The sequence below is a fragment of the Anser cygnoides genome, chromosome 3 (genome assembly GCF_040182565.1).
Source record: "Anser cygnoides isolate HZ-2024a breed goose chromosome 3, Taihu_goose_T2T_genome, whole genome shotgun sequence".
Classification (NCBI taxonomy): domain Eukaryota; kingdom Metazoa; phylum Chordata; class Aves; order Anseriformes; family Anatidae; genus Anser; species Anser cygnoides.
The window spans coordinates 89,291,971-89,316,672 of NC_089875.1; the positions used below are offsets into that span (position 1 = coordinate 89,291,971).

Here is a 24,702-nt window from a genome sequence, read left to right on the forward strand (position 1 = left end):
AAGGAGTGATTAGCCCCAGCCTGAGCAAGTAATTTGGGACAGGTAGGACAAAGCATAGACATATAACCATAACAAAAGAAGTGCAGCGACATCCCTGGAGGGACAGGGCTTGGCAGATATCAGCATCCCAGCCCACTTCTGACAATCTGAAGTGTGGAGGAGGGAAGGGGAAGCAGAAAGACCTCGTGCAATAAAATGCTTCAGCACCAAACCCGCAGGAAGGAGAGCAGGGAGGGCCTGGTGCCCACCCGCTTACACCTCCACCCTTGCTGACTGTTTCCAGCACATGGCTCATGGAGGAGGTTAAAATCAAGTCTGTAGCTGCTCTTCCTCCACTCCTATGTCTGCAAGCTGAGATTGATTTATGAAAATCTTCCTGTTCTTAATCCTGTGGTCTTTTTTGTGCTGTCATGGCGCAAACCATGCCAGGCTGTGCCAGAAGCTTCAGTAGGCCCGCGTCCTGCCCCGGCACCAGGATCAGGTGCATCTGCTGTTGTGGTACAAAATTAGGGAATGGCATTGTCCCAGGATGTTTTTAACTGAGGCAGCTAACAGTTTGCACGTAATTGGACATAAGGATTTGCTATTGTATTTACCGAGTTTACTGTAAAGGGGAAAGGAGGGTACTGCGCCAAACTCATCAGTACTTTCCACTGAGAAGCAGGTGTTATGGTGAAGCAGTCACAAGGCATTGAGCAGATCTGCCTTCCCTTCATCCCCACTGTGGTCTGTCTTTTGAGGCCTTCATACTCTTATTGATGAATGCATGTTATATAATTTTATCAAAATATTTCTCCTCATCTTAAAAAAAAAAAAAAAGGCAAACCAAGACAGAAAATACAGGGACTGGACTCAGAGTACCAAACTGTTGACTTGTCAGTGTTTTGACTAGCTCACATTTCATTATTAAAATACTGCTTTTTTTTTTTTTGCCTTTTTTTTTTCTCTTTTCTTTTTTGCTTATTTTGACCCTGAGTGCAGGTGTTTTCAACCTCCTGACAACCCAGAATGCAGTTGCTCCGGATAATACATTAAGGACACACGTGCTCTGAGTCTCTGAGGTGCTTTCAGTGTTGCATTGGAGCTCACGCAGGTCGGCATCACTTAGCAAACGTGAGCAGCAGCCGCAGCAGTCAGATGAGAAGCCTGGTAGCAAAGCAGTTCTGAGGGTCAAGATGGGGCAACATCACTTTGCAGTCCTGCTGAAATTCCAGTTTAGCCACTGAGGTATGAGAGTTGTACAGCAGACAAAAGCAGGAGTGAGCTTCAAGTCAACTTTATTATAGTGGTTAGAAATTTCACTGAAAAGCTGTAGATATTGTTTATTCCTTTGGCACCTGCACAGCTTTCCCATCCATCCCTCACAGAAGCAGTTTCCCTGGCCGTGGAAAACAGAAGTGTCATCAAGTATCGTCGTACTTCTGTGAAAGCTCACTTGCCAGATCCTAGGCAGTCTGGTTTCACTGTCTAAAGGCTGAGGCAGAATAAAATGCTCCACGGTGCTTCCTACCTTGTTCAACATGCAATATGTAAGCTAATTTACTTAGTTGTATTAGCACAGTTATGGTATTTTTGCTTTTCCCAGATGTGCAAGTCCAGTTATTCCACAGTGCTGACTCTCCTGAGAGCTGCAGCACGGCAGTGACAGGGCTAATGTTCTTTCTTCTCCAGTTGCTCCATCTCATCCCTGGCATTTCTTTGTCTTAGCTTATCAATCAGGTGTTGGTTTTTGTGTGTTTGTTTGTTTTTTTCAAAGGGGGATTGTCTCAGCAGCATTTCCCACTAGGCTCTCAAATAACTGTGTGGCCAGTGAATTGTTTTGCACTCTGCATAGCATCCTGGCTGCAATGTACCACTTGTAGCAACTGCTGGGTAAAAATCGCGTGCCCTTTATGAGCAGCTGAGGAATTCAAAATCATACACGATTTTCTGAGCATCATAGGCTTTCAAAAGGGAAGATTTTTTAAAAGAGAACAAAAGAGTCCTCTGTTAGGGCCACCTTAAAATTTTCTTTTTTTTTTTTTTTTTTTTCTTTTTTCTTTTTTTTTTTTTTTTTTTTTTTTTTTTTTTTTTTTTTTTAAAGATCTCACATTCTTGTTTATATGTTCATGACTTTGGGAGCTGGGTCGTTGAGAGCTCCACCAGGCTAGTTCCCACTGTTCTGCTGTGGCAAAAAAAAAAAAAAAAAAAAAAAATGTGAGAGCACGCATCCTATTTCTTTATAAATGTAGCCTGGGAGAGAGAGAGAGGCTTCTTGGCAGAAACTTTTGCATGAAGCAGTGTGATGGAGTGGAGGGAATATATTTCATGCTAATAAAGTTCCTCCTTCGGTGTGAAAAGGGAGCGCTTTGTGAGTGGCAGCAGGTCTTTTTTTACCTTTTGACATTCTAACGTGACCCATAGTGAGGCATATGCCAGCATGTCTTTTCAGTCCTTTCCAAAGAGTTGCCAAAACTAAAGAGATTTTTTGTGACCCAGCAAGGTTGGCTGCAAGGTTTGTTTGTTTTTCCCTCTCCTGCTGGTTCCTACTATTCTCTTACTCCCACATCCTATCCGACTCTTGTTTTCAAAAGCATTCTTCAGCCTTCTCCTTCCCTACCTACTGCATCCTGTCCTGCTTTCTGACTTCCTTTTCTTTTCTGATAGCTTTGCATTCTAGTTCCTGTTCGTTCTGGTCCCTGAGGGACAAGGAGTGAAACATTAATAGTTGCTGGAAAACCAAGTGAATGTGGCTGGTTTTATGAGTTTAGAGTTCAGGTGAGCGCTCCGGGAGACATCGCTGGTGTTTTGCATTGTGCCCCGGAGCTCCCTGCACCACTTCATTGCTGGGGCAGCAGAGAGGAGTGTGTACCTGTGCTTCACCACCGCCACGTACAGTACAGCATTTTACATAGCAGTACTGATTAAAGTCAGTCTTTGCTAAGATTTGGATCTTTCAGTTACTACAAGTGAAATTGTGGTGGCAAATTGCTCTCCTGTTATCACCTCGTTGTTTGTCGCAGTTAAAAGAAGTTTAAATGTTTCAGGCCTAGGGTGAGCAAAGCAAGTGGACTTGAAACATTATGCTTCTTTATATGGGAGTTGTAGGTGCTTTGACAGTGGTTTGAAAAACATGTAATTTCACGGTAAATTCAGCATGCATACCTGTGTCTTTTCTAAATCATACTGCTGTTTTTAAAGTAAAGCTTTTATATTAGTAGGGGATATATCCCTGTGTTATCTGTACCTCTTTATCAGTTGAGGATCACCATCCTCATAAATCTGTGCTTATAATATGTGCAGTTGTCAATGCAAATGTCTTGTGCTGATGTCAATGTATTCTCACTATTAATCACAGATACAAAATACCTATCACTTTCCCATTGAAATGTTGCATAGGTAATGGGTAATGCATTTTCCCATGCTGGAAAATGTAGGTCTATATTATCGTTCTGAGGATAGATCTGATTTGTGTTTTTATATTGTCTGAAAATACAGCTTTAGAGGCTATAAAGGAGAGCATTTTCCAACTATGGTTAGCTGTAGCCAAAGGTTTGATAAGTCTGACCCTTGCAGTCAAAATCTGCTATTGGAAATGGAAATGCAACAGGGAGAACAAACCTCAACATACTAATTGCTGTGCTAGCAAATTTCTCTTACTGCTGATTTCTTATGCCTGGGATGCCCAGATGGTTATCAGTCATGTGCTAACATAATCTTTTGTCCAGCTGGTTTATTTATAACCAGGACCGATCCATTTATCTATGGTTGCGTTAGTTTTCTTTCTTTTTTTTTAATTTTTATTTTATTATTATTATTATTTTACATATTTTATGTATGTAAGACATTATTGAGGAAATCACCTTGTAAAAAAAGTTCAGTGTAAATGGATTGGTGAATAGATATACCTGTCCCGATATACCCTTATCAACGTCATCCTAGCTGAGAAATAAATGTAAAGGAGTTAAAAACCGATGTGTCTGCTATGTATACATATATAAAATTTCACTGCTTTTCAGAATTCTAGATGACTTTGTATAATATTCTGTTTTTTTATAATTTAAAATAGTTAGACTGGGGAATATAAGTTTGATAGGTAGTTACTTGTTGAAAGACTACCTAAGTTATTAATGGAGAAAAAAAAATCCTAATAAAATGAAAGTTAGTTAAAAATGGAGAAAAACACCAAACTGAGAAATGTGCCAAATATGAATATATTTTAGTTTAATGCCTTTGTAATAACTTGTTTCAGGTTGAAGAAACTTCTTGAGCAGGAGAAGATCTATCAAGCTCGTAAGGAGAAAGAACATACAAAGAGACTTAGTAAACTACGAGAAGAACTTGTCAAGCTCAAGTCATTTGCACTCATGCTGGTGGATGAAAGACAAATGCATATTGAACAACTTGGTCAACAGAGCCAGAAAATACAAGATTTAAATCAAAAACTAAAGGAAGAAGAAGAAAAGCTTAAAATCATTACTGCAAAAACAAAAGAGGATGGACAAAAACTGATGAAGTTAGAGACAGAACTTGAACACAAAACGTCATCATTTTCTCAAGAACATGAGGAGATGACGGCTAAACTGGCTAATCAAGAGTCACATAACAGACAGCTAAGGCTTAAGTTGGTTGGGTTGACTCGCAGAATAGAGGAGTTAGAAGAAACTAACAGAAGTCTTCAAAAAGCTGAGGAGGAACTTCAAGAACTAAGAGATAAAATAGCAAAAGGGGAATGTGGGAACTCTAGCTTAATGGCAGAAGTGGAAAACCTTCGCAAGCGTGTGCTTGAAATGGAGGGAAAAGATGAAGAGATCACAAAAACCGAATCCCAGTGTAAAGAGCTGAAAAATAAACTGCAAGAGGAAGAGCACCATAGTAAAGAGCTGAAACTTGAAGTGGAAAAGTTGCAGAAGAGAATGTCAGAACTGGAGAAACTGGAAGAGGCTTTCAGTAAAAGTAAGTCTGAATGCACCCAGCTACACATAAACTTGGAGAAGGAAAAGAATTTAACTAAGGATTTGATAAATGAGTTGGAAGTGGTGAAGACTCGAGTGAAGGACCTTGAGGCATCAGAAAGTAAGTTGGAAAAGGCTGAAATAAGCTTAAAAGATGACCTTACAAAGCTGAAGTCATTTACTGTAATGTTGGTTGATGAACGGAAAAATATGATGGAAAAAATAAAACAGGAGGAAAAAAGGGTTGAGGGTCTAAACAAGAATTTTAAAGTTGAACAAGGGAAAGTTATGGATGTAACAGAGAAGCTGATAGAAGAAAGTAAGAAATTTTTGAAACTGAAATCTGAAATGGAGGATAAGGTGTCTAGTTTGACAAAGGAAAGGGATGAGTTGATTGGCAAACTGAAAAGTGAAGAAGAAAAATCGTCTGAACTAAGCTGCAGAGTTGACCTGTTAAAGAAAAGGATTGATGGTATGGAGGAAGTAGAAAGAGAAATTACGAGAGGTCGAGCCAGAAAAGGACCAGAGCATGGTTGTCATGAGGACAACAAGATTAAGGAGCTTACCATTGAAATTGAAAGACTGAAAAAACGTCTCAAACAATTGGAAGTGGTTGAAGGAGATTTGATGAAGACAGAAGATGAATATGATCAGCTAGAGCAGAAATTTAGGACTGAGCAGGATAAAGCTAACTTACTTTCTCAACAGCTGGAGGAGATGAAGCTCCAGATTGCCAAAAACAAAGCAATAGAAAAAGGTGAAGCAGTGAGCCAGGAGGCAGAGTTGAGGCACAGGTTTCGTTTGGAAGAGGCTAAAAGCAGAGATTTGAAAGCAGAAGTTCAAGCTCTTAAGGAGAAAATCCATGAGCTGATGAACAAAGAAGACCAACTTTCTCAGCTTCAGGTTGATTACTCGGTTCTGCAGCAGAGGTTTATGGAAGAAGAAAATAAAAACAAGAGCATGGGACAGGAAGTTCTGAACCTAACAAGAGAGTTAGAGCTTTCTAAGCGTTACAGCCGTGCTCTGAGGCCCAGCATAAATGGACGAAGAATAGTCGATGTTCCTGTGACATCCACTGGTGTGCAAACAGATGCTGTAAGCAGTGAAGCAGCAGAAGAAGAAACTCCAGCTGTGTTTATACGTAAATCCTTCCAGGAAGAGAATCACATCATGAGCAATCTGCGACAGGTAGGTCTGAAGAAACCCATGGAGCGTTCTTCAGTCCTTGAGAGATATCCTCCAGCAGCAAATGAACTTGCAATGAGGAAATCGTGGATACCATGGATGAGAAAGAGGGAAACTGGGGCTCAGGCAACTCCGGATAAAGGAACCCGAGCCCACGGTAGTCCAGCACATCCTGGGGAGGTTGTCCTTTCTCCAAAACAAGGTCAGCCTCTTCATATTCGGGTGACACCAGATCATGAGAACAGCACAGCTACTTTGGAGATAACCAGTCCAACCTCAGAGGAGTTTTTTTCAAGTACCACTGTCATTCCTACTTTGGGAAATCAGAAGCCACGAATAACCATCATTCCTTCTCCAAATGTTATGCCCCAAAAAGGAAAAGGCAGTGAAAGTCCAATGGGCCCAGACCGTTCTATGTCTCCCGTCACTATAACAACATTCTCCAGAGAAAAGTCTCCAGAGGGAGGGAGAGCACCCTTTGTTGACAGACCTGCATCACCGATTCAGATTATGACAGTATCGACATCCGCAGCACCAACAGAAATCTCTGTTTCTCCTCAGTCACAAGACACGACCATGGGAAGGGCTGTCTTCAAAGTTACACCAGAAAAACAAACAGTCCCAACTCCAATCCGGAAATACAACGCCAATGCCAACATTATTACAACAGAAGACAACAAAATCCACATCCACTTAGGTTCCCAGTTTAAACGCTCTCCTGGTGCCACGCTGGATGGTGCAAGTCCTGTGATAACAGTCAGACCAGTGAACATAGCAGCCGAGAAGGAAGTTGTCACTGGAACCGTCCTTCGATCGCCCCGGAACAACCTGTCCTCACGACCTGCAGCGAGCAAGGTGACAAGTACTATCACTATAACTCCTGTTACTACGTCTTCCACACGAGGAACACAGTCAGTGGTAAGCAGCATGGTCTCATAGTCTCATTTTGTAGTCTCTGTTAAGGAGAAGGGAGATCATAGTTTGGGTTTGGGACACCGGCAGGGAAAGGGTGGGAAGAGGAGAAAAACTCTTAACTTCCCTACATGTATTTCAGATATAAGCTTGAACATAAATTCAGAATTTACCTGATTCCTCTCTGGTGGAAATGGATATTTTTATGCCAGCATTGGACACTAGTATACTTTTGGCATTATCTCCCAAAGGAGTAACTCTGAAAGGAAGTTCCTGCAAAATTACTGAAAATAATGTCAATCCTGTAAAATTTCAACTGAAAGAAAGAGAGGGACAAAGAATGATGGAGATGACAGAGCAAGAAACTATATTTTTATTTTTCCTAAGTGCAAATTCTGACTTCTGAAAATACTCCTAATGGGTTTTGGCCCAGCTGGAGAGTCTTTAGAGTCTGATCGTGCAGGCTGATATTTCTTTGGTAGAATCCCCTTACATTTATAATTTAATTAATATCTGCTGTACTGAACTCCAAAGGAATGAATAGCCAGACATGGTATCATTGCTTTTGGCTCCAAGTCTTTTTCAGCCAGTGAATACTAAAGCTCTTTCTGTTCCTCTGACGTTCTCAGCTTTTATATGGGCCATGTTACAATGGTGCTTCCTCCACAATATTAGAATCATAGAATGGCTCGGGTTGGAAGGGACCTTATTTTTTGCTGCTTTCTCTCTGTGTCTCTGTGGTGGTTCCCTAATTTCTTTTTCATAGAAAATCAAATTTAAATCAGTCTCTCACCTCTGTATTTAACCACATCGGACAAGATTTTTTGATAGGCCTCCCTCCACGGTTTACTAGGCTTTGGACATCATTTTGCATTGTTTTAGTTGGGAAAGAAGATTTTGACCAAAATATAAAAGCAGCAGTACTGAATTAGTCCAAAATCTCATTTAGCTAGACAGTAGCTTGTAGCAGATGCTTGGGGTAGAATTATTTTAAGTGAGTAAACATAGATTAATGTTTCCCTCAGTGTCTGTTCCCAGTTTTTGGCTATAGGTGGGTACTTCTTTCTGAACCAGAGCTTGTAGCCACCTCTTCGTGTTTAATAGACTGTGGTAGAGTGTTTTTTGTTTTTTTTTTAAAGAATTCCTCATTCTTTATTACTGGATGTCTGTCCCTTCTGTGATGATGCACTGAACCATAACACACAAAAATTTTTTGTTTTGTTTTCAACTGGCTAAAAAGCGGCTTCTTTCTTCACTTCATCCCTGATTTGGAATGTAAGGAAAATAGCTCAACGATGCGATTTACTTTATCTTATGCTTTCCTTTGTTTTTTAAGACCCCTAATCAAATCACCAGGGAACTTCTAACAAGCCCAAATGTGCTTTTTCCTCCCTATGAAAAAAAATAAAAAAAGAAGAAGAGTTGTATATTCACCATCTGTTTTGCAAATGGCTGCTTTATAAACACGTGCAATACGTGTCGAAAAAAGAAGTTGTAATCATTTACTCAGTAACACTAGAAGAAACCAACATTGATACCATTTTGAAGGGGTGAGTTCATAAAATCAAAGAAGACAAACCAATACAAAGCTGCTTTCTTAGCTTACAGGTTTTACTTTTTTCTAAGCTCTCCTCACACAGGATGCTCTGTACAATGTACTAATACAGTACCAAGATCCAAAGGGGAAAGTAATTCAAAGTTTCTAGCTCTCACCTGCTGCTACAACAAATTTGCAGTTACTGTTTTCATATCTGAAAACATGTGACTCTTTTTCCAATTTGAAGTTATACAGTCATCTTCTGTACTGCAGGCATGGAAGCAGTTAATTTTAAGGTGCACACATGGTACTTTCAAAGATTCAGCCTGACCTGTGATGTCTGCCTGCCTCACAGTCCAAAGCCAGAGACTGGTTTTGTGGTGGAGCAGGTAGGCAGGTGGAGGACTACGGGGCGTTACTGTTGATTTACAGCAACTCTTCTGGTTCTCTTCTGGTGACCGAGGGCACAGGGCACGGCTGAGAGGCTGTTGGGTGCCAGCGCTCACTGGGCACACATTAAAGTAGCTATAAGACTACTCTCATTTGGGCAGCATTTAGGTTGAGATCGGCATCTAAATTTAGCTCTTCGTAGGTGTCCATTGGGCTCCCCTGGCTGCACTTACTGCCTAGGTCTCAAGTCCCACCCTTTCAGTATTCAATTGTCTAAACATACTTCTTTCATGCCATTTAAAGTGCTGTCAAGTAGGCTGCCTAACTTCCAGCTGCTTTATCAGAGGTTGCAGGTCTCCTTAGATCCTCTTATCTACCAGCCCTGTGCAGATAGCTTGAATAGCCCAGAGCATCTCACATTGCACTGGATACCTTTGTGTCAGCCGCTGAACTGAACTGTTTTTGTCCAGGGTAAGCAGCTCCCCGATCTGATCAAGAACAAATGCTGAAAATGCACCTCTGTTATTAAAATATCCCCAAAGTGAACATGTGCATGAAAGCTCTCTTTTTGTGTATCCATCAAACGCACCACGCAGGATCTGTTACAAACCACTAAAACACAGTAAATGTTGTGTACATTCAAATTGCTTTTTGCCCTTTAATGTAACTGTCCAACCTCACTGATTAATGCACTTGCAAGTGAGCTCTGCTTATTGACCCAAACAGCTTGGTGGCTGCACGTATTCGTCCCGTGGTCAGAATGCAGTAATGTGTTCAGTGGCCTGGCTCTGGCTGCCTGCACTGCTCCAGTACCATGCACAGCCAGCTCACAGCCAGGCAACTTCACCCTGCTTTCCTCTGGAGCTGCTTCACTGCCAATTCGTGCTGGCTGCACAAGAATCGAGTGGATTTTCTGGGGTTTCGGCCTCAGACATGACTGAAGCCTCCCAGCGTCCCATGCCTGCTTCTGCCGTCACTCTTGCTTGCACAAGGGGATGTCTTGCTGAAGAGCCACCTTTGTGCTGTTTTTCTTTGCTTAGCAAACACAAAATGCTTTTGCAGCCGTCTGTGAAGCGGGCATTAGCTTCCACATGATCAACATGTTTGTATGCCACAATGAAGGAAACTAAAAAATTTAAAACAAGTTAAGAGTTCTTTTCAAAGTGATTTTGAGTGATTTAGGCTTGAAATGAGTAACTTGAAAGCACCCAAATCCTTAGCTAATAATTAACATGCGAATAAAGCTGAAGAAATGCCTGAGATTCCAGCTACTTCATTTGATTGCCTCATGTTTACACACTGTGGAGCTCTTTCAGGGAGCACAAGATGTTTGTCATTTGGGTTCCCTGGGATGTTGACATATTTTCCAAGGCTGATGGAATGCATTTGCATGTTTTGCCTTACAGAATTGTATGGACCTAACTTGTTTTGACATCTACATGTGAGTTCCATATTAGCCTTTAGACTGCTATTGTAAATGTTGCTTTTAGTTATTGAAAATGGCTTCCTTCCTGCCAGGCAGACAGCATTCAAGTTTTCCAATTGTGATTTTTTTTTTTGTGTACACATAGGGTTTTGAACTGGTCTTAGAAGATTAAGGAATGGCTTTCCTTTGAATGCTCAGGATGCAGACAGACGGCTCTGATGCTACTGGCTGGAAATCCTTCGAGAGAGAAAAATGCTCCTTCGTGGAGCATTTTTAAAAAGCATTTTAAAGTAAATGTGCAAATGCGTGTTACAATTGACAGAATCCCCTAATCCAATCTTCCTCAGCAGCTTAGTGTTATTTTGCTTATATGCCATAAGTTGCAGAATTTAGTCATTTAGCAAATAGATCTCGCTAGGATTTCAGGATCTTGTGAAAAGTGTTACCTTTTGTGAGATCAAAATCTTCATTGCTGTCTGAAAAGAAAAAAGCCAAATTTGACATTCAGCTGATACAGAAGTTGTCCCTGTTAACGTGTGTCTATATTGCAAACTACAGAAGGTAAATGCACATTTTCCTCTCAGGACTGTCATGGTTGCAGGTATTTCTTTTAGGTCGCGGTCCATAAGGGCTAGCTTCCTGTTTTGGCCAACATTATCAGGCCAAAAAAGACCAGTTGGCTCTTTTGAGTCTTTTTGTCCTATCCAAGTGCTCCTTGTATGTTTACACAGTGGGATTTGGTTGCCTGAACTGATCTGTGGATTGCCGTTTTCAAAGCCGTGGGATAGCCTGCCTGGCCGCCAGCTGGCACTGCGGATGGGCACAGATCCCTGGTAGCTGCTGTGCTGGATCTGCCAGCCCCGTGCAGAGGGCTCGGGCCCTCAACCAGCTTCCCTCCAGAAGAAATAAACATTAGAAATTGCTCTGGGCCTTTTTAATTTTTTTCTCTGATGTCCCCTAACTTGAGGATCAGTGTGCTAGGTAGGCTGTAGTCAAGGCAAAAGTGACCACCTCCATGCTGCCCTGCGGTAGGCCTGGAAATGCGGTCTGCTTGCTTCTCCTTTGCCAGAGGTCAACAGGTCGTGGCTATGGCTCCCACGTCCTTCCTCCCGCAGGAGAAGGAAATCCAAATCTTTGCCCTGTCTCTGCCCTGGCCCTATTCGCTTCCTTCTGCCTCCGTACTTCCCGGTGCAGAAGTAAGTGGCTCCAGCCACGGGAGAGCAAAGTTCAATTTTATTTACGTGGCTGAGAGATCTTGTCCCACCTCTGAAAACACGGCAATTAGTCAGGGCTCAGCATTAGCCAGTGGTTCAGTAGCCTCTGAGTGAGCCCTGCACTGTGTTGTGCTGCAGAATCAGTTCTGCAGGGATTCCCGTCCTTAGGACATCCTGATCCAAAATGCTGCACCTCAGCTCTGGAAAACTAGTTTCACCCTGATTTTGTACCTTCGGCCCCGCTCTAGTAGCATTTGCTGCTGCCAGGTTTCAAATGCGAGCATTAATTTGCTAATAGGCATGATTTGTGACATTGTTGCTTGAGAGGTAAATGAAAGGTGTATGATGAGAACATATGAGAAGCAAAAATCCTCAGTTCACATCATTTCTCTCTCTCTGTGTCTCTCTTTTGCAGACAGGACAGGATGGGTCATCCCCGAGACCTACACCCACCCGCATTCCTGTGTCAAAAGGTATGAAAGCAGGAAAGCCAGTAGTGGCAGCCCCAGGAGCAGGAAATGTGACAAAATTCGAGCCTCGTGCCGAGACTCAGTCTATGAAAATAGAACTGAAGAAATCTTCAGGCAGCAGCTCTGGCTCCCTGGGCGGGGGTCAGGGCTGATGACGGTGGCTCAGGGGGTATGGTATGTTCTGCAGGTGTTACTGCTACCACGAACTCAGCCCCCTGTCTGTGTTTGCCCATACTAACGAAGCCCGGTCATTTACAACAAACTAATGAGTGTGTGCGTTGACTACTTCAGTAACAACATCCTTTTGTTTCCTTCATGAAGGGGGGAAAAAGCCACCGGTATATGCCAGGAACTTGTTCAGCTTGGGAGAACGGGCAACCACACCAAGTTATTAATCCAGCCCAGGAATTCTTAATGATAGGCTCGATCAGTTTTAAATAGATTGAAGGAAGATCAGTCGCTTTTAACAGATTGTCTCCCATCTTAACAGATCACTTCCCACTCTGGCTACTGGGTGGAGCACCTGCCTGTAACGCCATTTCTGAGCTGCTGCCTTGTCCAGGGATGCAATGCCAGGATGCAGTGCCCTTGAGGTTTTATTTCAATAAAAGCTCGTGCCTCGGGTGCAGGAGGGAGAGGCAGAGAGAAAGGACCACACTTTGTGACCAGCCTTCTCTCTAGGAATCTCTCCTATAAATAAGCATTTCTCACTTGTGAGCTGCTTTCTCAAGGCGGTGACACAATCCAAGGGGGTATGGAGGCTGCACAATGCAGGCAGCAGCAGCACTAAGCAGCAGTGTATTTCTTCCCTAGTGGGGTCCACGCTCGCAGTCAGTGCTTACAGTCAGGGTCTCCATTCTCTGACTTTGACTGGGTTACTGCCAGCTCTGGAGGCTGGATGGAGGCAAGTGAGCCAAAAAGTGTTTAGTCTTTAAAAAGAGCTTCAGAGAAACATCGATCTGGCCAAAATCAATACAGTCCATTTGTACCTGCTTGAAAGACCACAGAAGTCTATGAAGCAAGTCATTCAGTTGACTTCATTAGGTTTGCAGTTTTCCTTGTTGGATGGACTTGTGCTCTATAGTTAAACCTGAGTTCCCAGGCATCCTTATGGGGGATGTTAGAGGGGAAGTCAACACAGATGTTAGAGGGGAAGTCAACACAGATTGCTGGCAGCAAATTGCTATCTAAAGACACAGCTTGTGTACGGGCAGTCAGAGAGATAGGGTTTGGTATGTGAGTTATTCTCAGTTCTCATTTGTTTGAAATATTTTGCCTTAAATACAGACCACCTAAGAATACCATGGAGATTCATCTTTCTTCTCTCTTTGCGATTTCTTCATTTACATGTTTGCATTTTTAAGCATGTTTTAAGGAATTGTTCCAGCATGGAAATGGTGTGGATGTTGATGATTGTTATGACTATTTATTTAATAACACTAAAGTTATTAAAGAGCATTTCCATTAAGTGATCAATTTTCACAGGAGAAAGTTGCAAACAAAAGAGACTGAGCTGAGCAGGCTGATAAATAAGGGTTTTAAAGCCTGTATGTCTCAGCCACCACGGAAGACTGTAAAGGACCCAATGATTAGGAATAGCTTTTGGAAGGAAAGGCAGGAAGACAACGAATAAATAATAAATACAATTCACAGAAAAGAAAATGCACCAGTGGGTGAAATATTAAATGGCTTTCTGTCTGGGAGAAGAAATTAGATGGAAGAATCTGCCACAGAAGGTCAGCAAAATTATATTCAATCCAAGCAATGTTTAGTCTTCAGTCTGCGCTTTGCAATGCTCTCCAATTTAAGATCCAGATATGGCCATTATCCCAGAGTAAAGCTGGCATTTTTTGATTCACATGAAGGACACTTTGTCTGTGATGTAAAAGCTGCTGTCACATACAAAAAGAAACAGGCTTCCATTTCTACATGTGTGTAGCACCTGCAATACCTGCTAATTTTAAGGTTCTGGATCCTATGACATCTGCAAATCAGATTCATATTAGCAGCATTTTTCATAACATTCGAGTATTTTGGATAAAACTTGGAAACTGGAATTATCAAGTGGTGTGGGTTACCATGCCAGAAATGCATCAGATCCTCTCATCTAAGTGTTATCACTTAAAAGCCTCAATTTGTCAATAAATGGTTGCTGAGATCTTACTGTTCTTATTGTAGGATAGACTTTTTAGCAGATATTTGAAGAAAACACGTTATTAAGAGCTTTTAGCTGGATAGTCACTCTAAATACTGGCACTGAAGCAAGTCTTTAGTTCAAAACAGTCATTTAAATAATACTGCAAACATGAGCCCCAAGCTAATGTGGCTTGATACAGTGATGAGCTACAGCTGGCTTAAGCCCTCCTTCTCAAATACTTTTTTCAAAGAAACTAGCTATTCCTTAGTTAACTGTTGCCATACCCAGGACAATATTCTATGTGTGCCTGTGGTTGAAAAAATTGTTTTGCATAACATCCGAAAACATTAATTCACCTGAAGAAAGAAGCCAGAATTAAAGTACCTGAAATCCAGGACACGCAAATCAGCACAACTGAACCAGAACTGCAGGCACAAGCTAAGAACCGCTCTTGTAGAGTCAGTAGGATTTTATGAGACAGACTTGAGAAATTCCAGACAGGTCAGACCAAGGATCCTGTTATTTTTCCCAGGGGCAGCACAACAAAAAGGAACTTTTCCTCCATAGCCAACCCAGCAGAAGTCCAGAGAGTTGGAATCAGGCAACTACTTTGACTGTTAGCTAAAAATATGTATTTAGTTGTACTGCACATTTTTTAACATCTGTTTTAATTGACCTGAGATTCTTCTTTCTTAAAGGCAGAAAAAAAATAAGATGATACAATAAAAAAATAGAGAGCCTATAGTTTAGAAGTCTTAATAATTGAAGGCTCTTGGGCCAGAAAAAGAAAGAGGGAAGGTGTAGGAAACCGGTGGCTGCATTAAAGTGGATGTAGAACCGTGAAAGACTCCCAATAGGGGTGTGAAGGGGGTATTTCTATTCGCAGGGGTATAGATGGCTTATTTAAAAAAGCTTTTGATTGAACCTGTCTTTCAAAGGTACAAGACAGGTCCCCCTTCTCACCGGTATCTGAGAAGACTCAAACCTAGATCATCTCCAAAAGTTCACCAATAGCACTGACAGACAGTTGAGGGGGAAGAAGATGGCATTCTCATTCCCTCCTGTAAAGGCTGTGCTGTGCTGAACGGAGGACTTCAGAATTCACTGAGCAGAAACAAGAGAGTGGTGGTTGAGTGGTCAGGATATTGAATCAGGGAGCGCCCCAGCTTCCGGTCTCTGTCCCAGAGGCTGCTTTTTTGAGCCTGACCTTTTGTGAAAAGAAAGTTTATAAGATGAAATATCTGTCTGTGTTCACCCATCCCTCCACCTGTCCTCCATTGATGAACAACACTGAACATATCAACCACTTTCAACCTGACAAAGCAACAGAGGTCTCAAGAGGAAGTTCTTCCAGTTTAATGAAGAGGGTGACTGAGAGAAGGAGCAAGACCTTAGCAGAACCCCCTTGCACGAAAGAATGTAGCATGAGCTCACCTTCACACAATATCAAAGAACAAACACAAGAGAGTGACGGCAGAAATGCCACAAGGACAAGCTTTGCTCAGACCTCAGATTTCACTTGGTACCAAAGGATCAGACTGTGAGAAACAAATCCATAAGAAGTTATTCAGGCCTTTATTTACAGGGCTTCGTTTTGTGTATTTTACATAACTGGATTACAGTGCAGAAACCAATCTTCCTCTGGCCAGGTGACCATCAGGGATTACTCATCCTCATGCTTTCTCTCCCTTCCCTTTTTCTCTATATTGATTTTTTTGATGAAGTGGAACAGTTTCAGAAGCAAAATGCATTCACCTCAGAGTAGTAGTGGTGGTTACAGTGGTCTTTGAAACAGGGGAGACACAGATTTGAATCCCTTCAGGCCCAGGTAAAATTGAACCTACAGCCCACATATTATGGAACACTTCGCTTACCATGGAATATTTGTGTAAGAAGTGAAAATTTCTATTTCTTTCCCTGTCTTTTAAGATTTTCAAATATTGTAAAGACATTGAGAGAAAAGGCCTGATTTTCTGTTTTAATGAGATCATTACGGCCTGTGAGTGTGTAACCGAGGAAGGAGCCTCTGGTAAGGCTTAGCAAGACACCTGAACCTCAGAGGTAGGGCGGGATTCAGAAGTTACAGCTTTGTCCTCAGCATTACCCTCTTGGCTGGGTTTAAGTGTCTTCCTGCTCAGCATGCTGTTTTTTTCTGAATCCAGTGCTGAGTTCCGTGCTCTCTGTGGGTGATAAAGATGACAAGGCATCAAATACATAACTCTTAATTTCAGTAGAGGAGCCAGCTTGGCAAAAGCAAGACCATGGTGCCATGAACATTTAAAGCTGGCAGAAAAGCTCCTCTTTGCCATGCCTCCTTCCCATTGCCTAGTCACAGCAGTGCCAAAGACCTCGTTTGAATCCGGTCACCACTGAAAATTCATGTTACTGCCTGAGACGCGCTACATGTGTTCTAAAACACGCTCAGTATTTACACGGCTATTCGGTGGTTCTGATCAGAAACTGGAGCACGTGTCTTCAGAGAGAGCAAGTCACCACCCTGCTGCGTTTCAGGTGCTTGGCACAAGCTGCAGCAGTCAGGACGATTTTCAGACCAATTACATGTTCCTATCACACATCAGTGGCCGATTTCACTGTGTCAGTTTGAAACCTGTAGTTTGCTGGCAGGAGTTTCTGTGAGCTCATCCTTTGAACTCGTTTTCATTTAGGGGAATGTTTTTTTCCCCTTTGTCACTGTGAGTTATCCTCTTCCCTTAATTCTGACTGAGCTCATTCTTTCAGACCCATATCCAACATTTCTAATCATAGATATTAACTTCACTTTGAATCTCTCTTGCTACCTGCACACTGCTCTTAACTTGGCTTTTTGGAAGATGCAATCAGGGTTAAATACTCACAGATTCAGAGCTGTCAGCTCTGAGATTCAGGTACAAATCGTTCAGGTATAAATGGTTTCTCCCTTTAAAAAACCTTTTCAACAGGATTTTAAAAATAGAAATGCTGATACATGATTTGCTTCTGCTGTTTGGGTGTGCACTTTCTGTGGTACATACATTTCTGTATCATTTGGTGGTGTTTGTATATATTGTAAGAAGAAATTAAACTTCATATATAAAAATTATATCAGTTGATGTGGTTCATTATGAGAATTGGTGTTTTTGATAGGCCAGCTGTTAATACTGTGTTTCCCTGAGAAATTCCGGCTTACATCGGGGAGACTGAAATCAGAAGTAGCATTTTTACATAAACATACCTTGGTTCTCTTTTCCTGTCATTAAAATAAATTCAGATGCATTTAAGTGAATTCACAGCACCTTGAAATGTTCAGACCTATAACCCTAGAAAAATCCACGTAATCATATCCTACAGATATCGTATTCCCACAGAGGTTACTCCTGCAGAACTCTGACAAAATCTACCCTCCTATAATTTCAGTTTAATAACTGTTTGGGCACCTATTTTAGTTACTACAGTATGTATATAATATATATACATTACATATATAACATTTCAACACAAAATTATTTATTAGAAAAAAAAATACTTGCAAACATATACATGTGGGTAAGAAATTAATGAACAAATTAATAGTGGAAGTGGATATATATATATTTTTAAATATCTTTCCTACTCTTTTCTGCAAAATTGTTATATTTGGACTGTAGGAGGAAGACTGATTCAGAAACCTATTATATTTTTGCTGTTCATTCAGTAATTGAGCCTTTGCAAGGAAGATCATATTTTCTGCAGCCCATTTAGTTCTTAGAATTTTGTAACTAAACTCTGGATTAATAGAGAATGTGCAAATTGAATATTAAGGAAGTGTTTTTATAGAGTTCATATGACTCCCACTGAAGTAAAAGGGAGATTTCACCTGAGGTTATAATCTGATACTAAGTAAATGCAGCTTGTTCCATCATCTTCAAGAGCTTGAAGTTAGAGAACAGCACTGGTTGTAAGGTATTTTTTTTTACTGTAGTTTGTGGTTCTTTCATATTCATTGCTTGAATCTCTGAGAACAGGTATACTTATATTTTTGAAAATAATTTTTACTGATAGATTATATAAAAAGGAAATGCTTTTACTTAGGCAATTCTATTATTTCATCTGACATACCGTACTTTCTTGAATGCTGCCTTAAGTCCTGCTTTTCTAGTTCAACGTGGATGAAAATCATAACTGGAATCTGCCATCTAGTGGAAAAGATCTGGCATGACGAGTACATGAAAAACAGCGATTCTCTTCCTTCTTATAATGTAACTAATTCAAGCACCTTGCGAATATTTGCAGGGAAAGGCAAAAGTCAAGAAAAATGTAAAAGGGAATAAAGACATGGTTAATGTAATTTCTTGGGTTGCATACTCTTCGAAAAATCTTCAGGCTATTGAGAAAGAAAATGTTGCCTGTCAGAGCAGTGTACTCAGAAGAATCAAAGACCAGGTGATCACCTTGTATTTCAGCAGAGCCTAGAGATTAATCAGGGAGCTCCCGTGTTACACAGAGCAACGTTAAACCCAGCCTTTCAAAGACAAGGCAAACACTTCGTTTTGCATACTGTGGTTGGAATTTATGTGCATTAAAGTCAATAGCGTAATTCACGCAGACCTGCTGAATAAAATCAGCATAGGTTACTGATGCAAAATTCAGTTAAAAACAGGAAATGAGCCCATACGTCTTTCTCATCCCTGTTTCAGAATTGCCAGCTGGTTTTTGATGGCTTTGCTCAGATGGGATGCAAGAGTCCCCCATCCTCTACCTGATGCAGGTGTGGGACTGGAACTGTTGGGTTCCTGTGGTTCAACTATACAATATTCAACTATATTATTCTTTTTCCCTATGGATGACCAAGTGGTGGTCCTGACACTGAAGTGGAAGCCGAGGGCTCCTGGTACAAACAGAATTTCCCCTTGTAGCACTAGTCAGGGCACTTTTAACCAAACAGGGATGTGAGACTAAGTCTGCAAGATATTTCTTGAAGAAAAACGCATTGCCGATGTAACTCTTCTTCTTTATAGTAACTTGCAACTTGTCTACAGCTTCATAAAACCAAATGTTTTGCTATCTTTTCTTTTAGAGAGCGTCATCATTCACCAGTTACGCATGAGCTCCAGATGAGTTACCAGCCCAGTAGATTCTCTCTGTGTGCACTGCCCTCCTTACCAGTTGGACGGATCACTGGAGAAGCTCTCTACCATCAACACCAGGGTCACTTGTGCTACTGATTCTTCGTGGAAGTTTTTATTGCTTCCATTACATTTTATGTATTTTATCTTGGTAGAGCTTTAAGAATGAAGGGCCTTGCTGATATTTTGAAAGATACAGGCCGGGATACAGGGAGAAAAGCAGCCTTTCTGCCAGCTGAATTTCACTTTTATTTGCAAAGCTTAAGGCACGCGCTTGATTTCATTTGATGTTTGCTATATAATTTATTTTTATAATACACTTTGTAAAGTAACTATCCTGAAGTTGCAATTCCTGTTGTCCATGGCGCATTTATTTGTAGAATACACTGTCAAATTCGCAATTCGATATTTTTGTAATATAGAGTATGTAAAGAAAGAAAAATTTAACTTCAACAATGTTTTGTTTTTAAATGGAAAAATAACTCAGCACAATTTTTTTGCCACCATACGATTCTGTGAGACTAAATACTCTGAAGACTGCTGTATGGAATTTGTACTATTGCAGAATATTTCTTGCACTGTGTGACGGTTTGGCATAAAACTATTAACTGTTAAAGTCCAATGTCTTGAAATACAACCAGATTTACTCATTTTAAACAATGTAAGCCAGTTTTTAAAGCTGTGATTTTTTTTCTATATAATGTATGTTTTTATTCTGCCTGTACCAAAAAAGTTGATTTTCACTACACTGTAACTAATAAATTTTCACAACTATGCAAATGTAAGCGTTTCAATTTTAACTCTAATTTCTTAATGTTGACAGTCTTTGCATACGCATTTGTTTATAGAGGCAGAATGTATGGCTTTGGAAGTGACTTTCTGACAGGTATTTCACTGCAGTATCACAGTGATACACCTAGTAAAACTGACTATAATACTGTTTATGATATGAAGAGGGATCCATCACCAAGTGCTCAATGACATAATTGTGCTAACCTGGTGCTTCCACTGCTTTGGCAGATAGGTTTGGTTGATATGATCAGACTGTTTAGTGCAAGACTAATAGGACTGTATACATGAGATGCCATGTGGTGAACTCAGCGTTTTACACTGGTGGCTGTAGCTTTTCAAATAGCACCCAGAGACTTCTGTGGCAGCTACACTTAAAATGATTATTGAATGAATTACACGTAAAGCTGGATAAAACCCATGCCAGGTCTTTTTTCTTACACATTTCATAATAAATTATCTTTAATCTAAGTCATGGGCACATATTTAAAATACCACAGTTTTTTATTAATTGTAGAAACTACTGGGAGAAACTATTTTTTGGAAGAGAAAGCAGCGTTGCTTGCAGGAGATATGATGTGGGATGCCAGAAAAAGTGCATTAACTCAGTGTCCCACTGAGATGAGTAGGCCAGTTACCTTTGAAGCTGGAGTAACGCATTGGTACGTAGCCAATTTGATCTTCATGCTTTAGTTTGCTTGCCAACCATGGGAGCTCTTTTCTCTCCTAGATATGAGCTCCGCATCAAATGTTTAAATTGTAGAGAGTCAGGATATTCTGGGACCTGTATGAACTCTCTTGGAGTTGATCTGCACTGGGAGGAGATAGCCAATAAAGCTCTACTGAGTAATCTAAACAAAATAAATGCTGTTTATACTTGCCAAACTCATTTGTTGGTATAGTTTTTGACTACACCAGGATTTCAGCTGGTACATCAAGTTTAATTTTTTTTTATTTTTTTTTTTTTTTTACAACTGACAATGTATGCCAATTAGGTAGCTGTGTCTGTAGGTCAAATTTTAGAGTGAGTTGAGAAGAATTCCAGCTTTCAGAGAGTAATAGAGCTTGGGGTGAATCATGTTTAGTATGTGCCACGTTTCAAATTACTGTGCAGTGGAATGAACATAGTACTGACCCAAATCTTCTAGTTTCAAAGCATCGCTTGTGAATCCAGAACTACCCATGAGCTCACCTGGAATGAAACTGCCAGCTATCTGAAAGTGACAGTGACATGCCTGAAATAAAGTTTTACATATGAGCAACATATAATACAATCTTACTTTGAAGTTGAGACAGGATTTAAAAAGTTCCAATCAAAGTAGAAAATATTTTCCTTGTCTAGATTTTAATATAAAGCTGATTCAGTATGAGTGTATGTACAAGTTGTCCCCTTTTGTTTTATGATTCCTAACCAAATACTTAAACTTTTATGGTTTTGCAAATGCATTACATTTTTAAGCTTTAAAAAATAAAGACTTGTTTAAAGCATAAATATAGTCGTGGTGTATTTGAAATCTTTTAGATTTTAAAATATCGTAGATGAACTGCAGCTTTTTAGATTAGTAGAATGGCAACGCTGGTCATAAAAGATCAGTAGTGGTTTATGCAGGTAGAATAACAAATTCTGATCTGACACCTGGCAAGCAGCAAACTATTTCATTAAAATGCCTGGTCAGTAAAACTCCTGTGCGCAAAGGGTGCTTTGACAGGAGTATTTCATCTTCAGTGCATTTATGTTCCTGGGCATTTTTTTTACCTTATCTAATCTGGATTTGAATCTAAAACGAGTAAAGTAAGTGCATCAGTCACATAATTAGCTGATACTTTGGGAATTCTCAGGAAGAAATATATCAATGTAGACTGAAAATGTGGTTAATTTCTACAAGTATTACAATTTTAAAGAAAGTAATCATGCAGTGTTTTCAGACTAAGGCAGCGTAGAGGCTACTTGGGACTACAGATACCAGTAGCTTTTAAACAACTGAAAATTAGTGAAAGATCAGCTTTTCCTTTAAGGAACTCTTACTGTCTACAGAGGATTGAAAGACCTGTGTTAGTATAGTTATAGGTAATAAAATATCACGTCTATTAAAAAATCTCAAATACTTTGATTTCTAGAGGAAAACTCTTTTATAGCCACTGAGTTCTCCATTTGCCTCGTCATGAAACATAGTTGGACATAGAGGAGATAAAACTACCTGCTTTGTAGAACCACCTGCAATGTAGAAAACAAGATATAAATAGAAAATTGAGGTTACTGCCCTGAATGTTCCACTTTCTACTGTGAATTGCTGCGTTTTAGCTCTTCCTCTGAACAGTAACATTTAATTTTAAGCCAAAGACTTTTTATTTAATGCTTGATTTCACCTATGTATATTTGTTCACTGAAATAATCCATTCGGCAGTTAATGCGTTTTATTTGCCTTAATTGACTATTCTTTAGTTGTTCTAACAGCATGGAGTTTTATTTCTTTAGATTTTAAAGAGCATCAATTATTATTTTTTTTCCAGAAATAAATGGACAACGTTATAGGGTAAGTGTCAGAAGAAGATCATTTATGGGAGCTTAATAGAATTCAATTAAAAAGTAAGTGCCAACTGATGGTTGTTTAGATTAACCATGATACATTCATTTTTGTAATTTTTGTACAATTTTAAGGCTCATTTAGTACCCTCAAAATCATACTTCAGTTTTCAAATTCCAATTTTGTAATTTCAGCATTTGGTTTTAGGTAGTCTGATGTGTATTTGCTTCTTCCTTGTCTTAAAGATTAGTAAGTGTAACACACTGAGGTCTTGACTATGCAATATGCCTGCACCACTCATTGCCAAGTTAATGCCTAACAAATCCATTTGCCATACCATATATTAAAAAAGAGCGTTATAAGTGTATGTTTTTGTAAGTATTTATTTCCATATCTGTTTTTCTTATAACTGCGCACAAACCAGTATGAGGCGCACTATATTGCACAGCACCTCGCTGTAAAATTTCATGAGCACGAACTATGTTAGTTGGACTTGCCTGGATATAAATTAATTTCCCCTAGCATAAAACTACAGAATAATATTCATCCAAGACCTTAGGTTATGGGCAATAAAGTAATGCCAATATATTGAAGTATTCATGCTGATATTATTTCTCTAAAGAATGGAGTTAAGATACACCCTGTGATTGTATCCATATTTAGGTTCTGAGAATACGATTATCTTGGTAAAAAGAAAAAAACATGCTTGTAATTAACTTTGTTGTTACAATGAAAATATATGTGTGGGCTAAGCTTATAGATGAGCATATGCCCTGTGATACAACTAATTGGAAAAAAGAAAAAAAAAAAAAAGCCATAACTGGCTAATAATAGTGGTAGCACTCACCATAAGATCTGATCTGCATGGTACATTAACTTGTTTTTCTCTTTCACATCATACTGAATGGAGAGCAAAGACTAGTTTAGACAACTCACTTCAGTTATTTTTTCAATATGGTAATACTTGTCCCAAAATCAGGACTCAGCCATGAAGTATGTGTACCCTACACCTTTTTGAATGCAGCCAGTTCAAAATCTGACAGCATTACAAAGGCAGCTGATTCTACTGGGTTGGAAAGTAGGAAATTCTCCTGTTCTCTCTTTTTTACACATTTCCCAGCTTTATCCTTGGCTTTGTGGCTATGACTCCATTAGCACATCATTTGATACAAATGGAGCAGAACAGTACATGAAAATTCTGAACCTTTTCACATCTTCGTTAGAATCATAAAATCACAGAATGGTTTGGGTTGGAAGGGACCTTAAAGATCACCCAGGTCCAACCCCCTACCATGGGCAGGGATACCTCCCACAGCCCCATCCAGCCTGGCCTTGAACACCTCTAGGGTGCATCCACAGTTTCTCTAGGCAACCTGTACCAGTGCCTCACCATCCTCTAAGTAAATAATTTATTCCTTATAGCTAATCTAAATTTACTCTCTTTTAGTTTAAAATCCTTGTCCTGTCATTATACTCCCTGACAAAAAGTCCCTCCCCAGCTTTCTTGTAGGCCCCCTTTAGGTACTGGAAGGCCGCCATAAGGCCTTTCCCATAGCCTTCACTTCTATTCTCCAGGCTGAACAACCCCAACTCCCTCAGCCTGAGGTCCCTCAGCCTGAGGTCCCTCAGCCATTAGTCCTAATTTGATGTTTCCTTCGATTGGATTTAGTCTAGTCCCCTGGGCAGTATGCTGTTTTTTGAAGGAAAACTTTCACACCAGCCTGTGTTTCTTGACAGAGGACCTCCCTGCAAAATCCTCTAGGAAGTGCCCCCCTATCGTGCCTGTTCCACGTAAATGATGGTGCCGTATTTCGTCACTGAGGCCCACCACCCTGCATCACTCATGTGGCTGCTCCCATGGGCTGACAGAGCCCGTACCCAGCGTAACCGCTTGCTTCCAGAACAGGAGTGGAAGGTGTATTTGGTTGTCTCGTTCCATGATGGCAGGCCCTGTTTGATGGACCTTGTGCCAAAGCTCCCAGCACGATCCCAATTAGGACGGCAAAATGCAGTGGCCTGTGGTGCCCTGTGTGTGTCTGCAAGGCTGAATGGACGACTTTCCACCAAGTTTCTGCAGTGGCTGTGTTCGGCCCTGTCAGTGG

At 40.4% G+C, this 24,702-nt stretch overlaps 1 protein-coding gene across 6 annotated transcripts in view; it reads left to right on the forward strand.

The window, feature by feature from the left end:
• FILIP1 (filamin A interacting protein 1) overlaps positions 1 to 21,049 on the forward strand; it is a 131,457-nt gene extending 110,408 nt beyond the window's left edge. For 5 of the 6 annotated variants that reach the window (XM_048050431.2, XM_048050427.2, XM_048050429.2 and 2 more), the window contains 3 exons: positions 4,232 to 7,037; positions 12,014 to 12,242; positions 19,238 to 21,049. In XM_048050431.2, the coding sequence (XP_047906388.1) occupies positions 4,232 to 7,037; positions 12,014 to 12,220 (3,013 nt within the window). In that variant the 3' untranslated portion in view covers positions 12,221 to 12,242; positions 19,238 to 21,049. The remainder of the gene's footprint in view (positions 1 to 4,231; positions 7,038 to 12,013; positions 12,243 to 19,237) is intronic. The other variant, XM_048050432.2, reaches the window with a different exon arrangement.
• Positions 21,050 to 24,702: the final 3,653 nt, after the last annotated feature.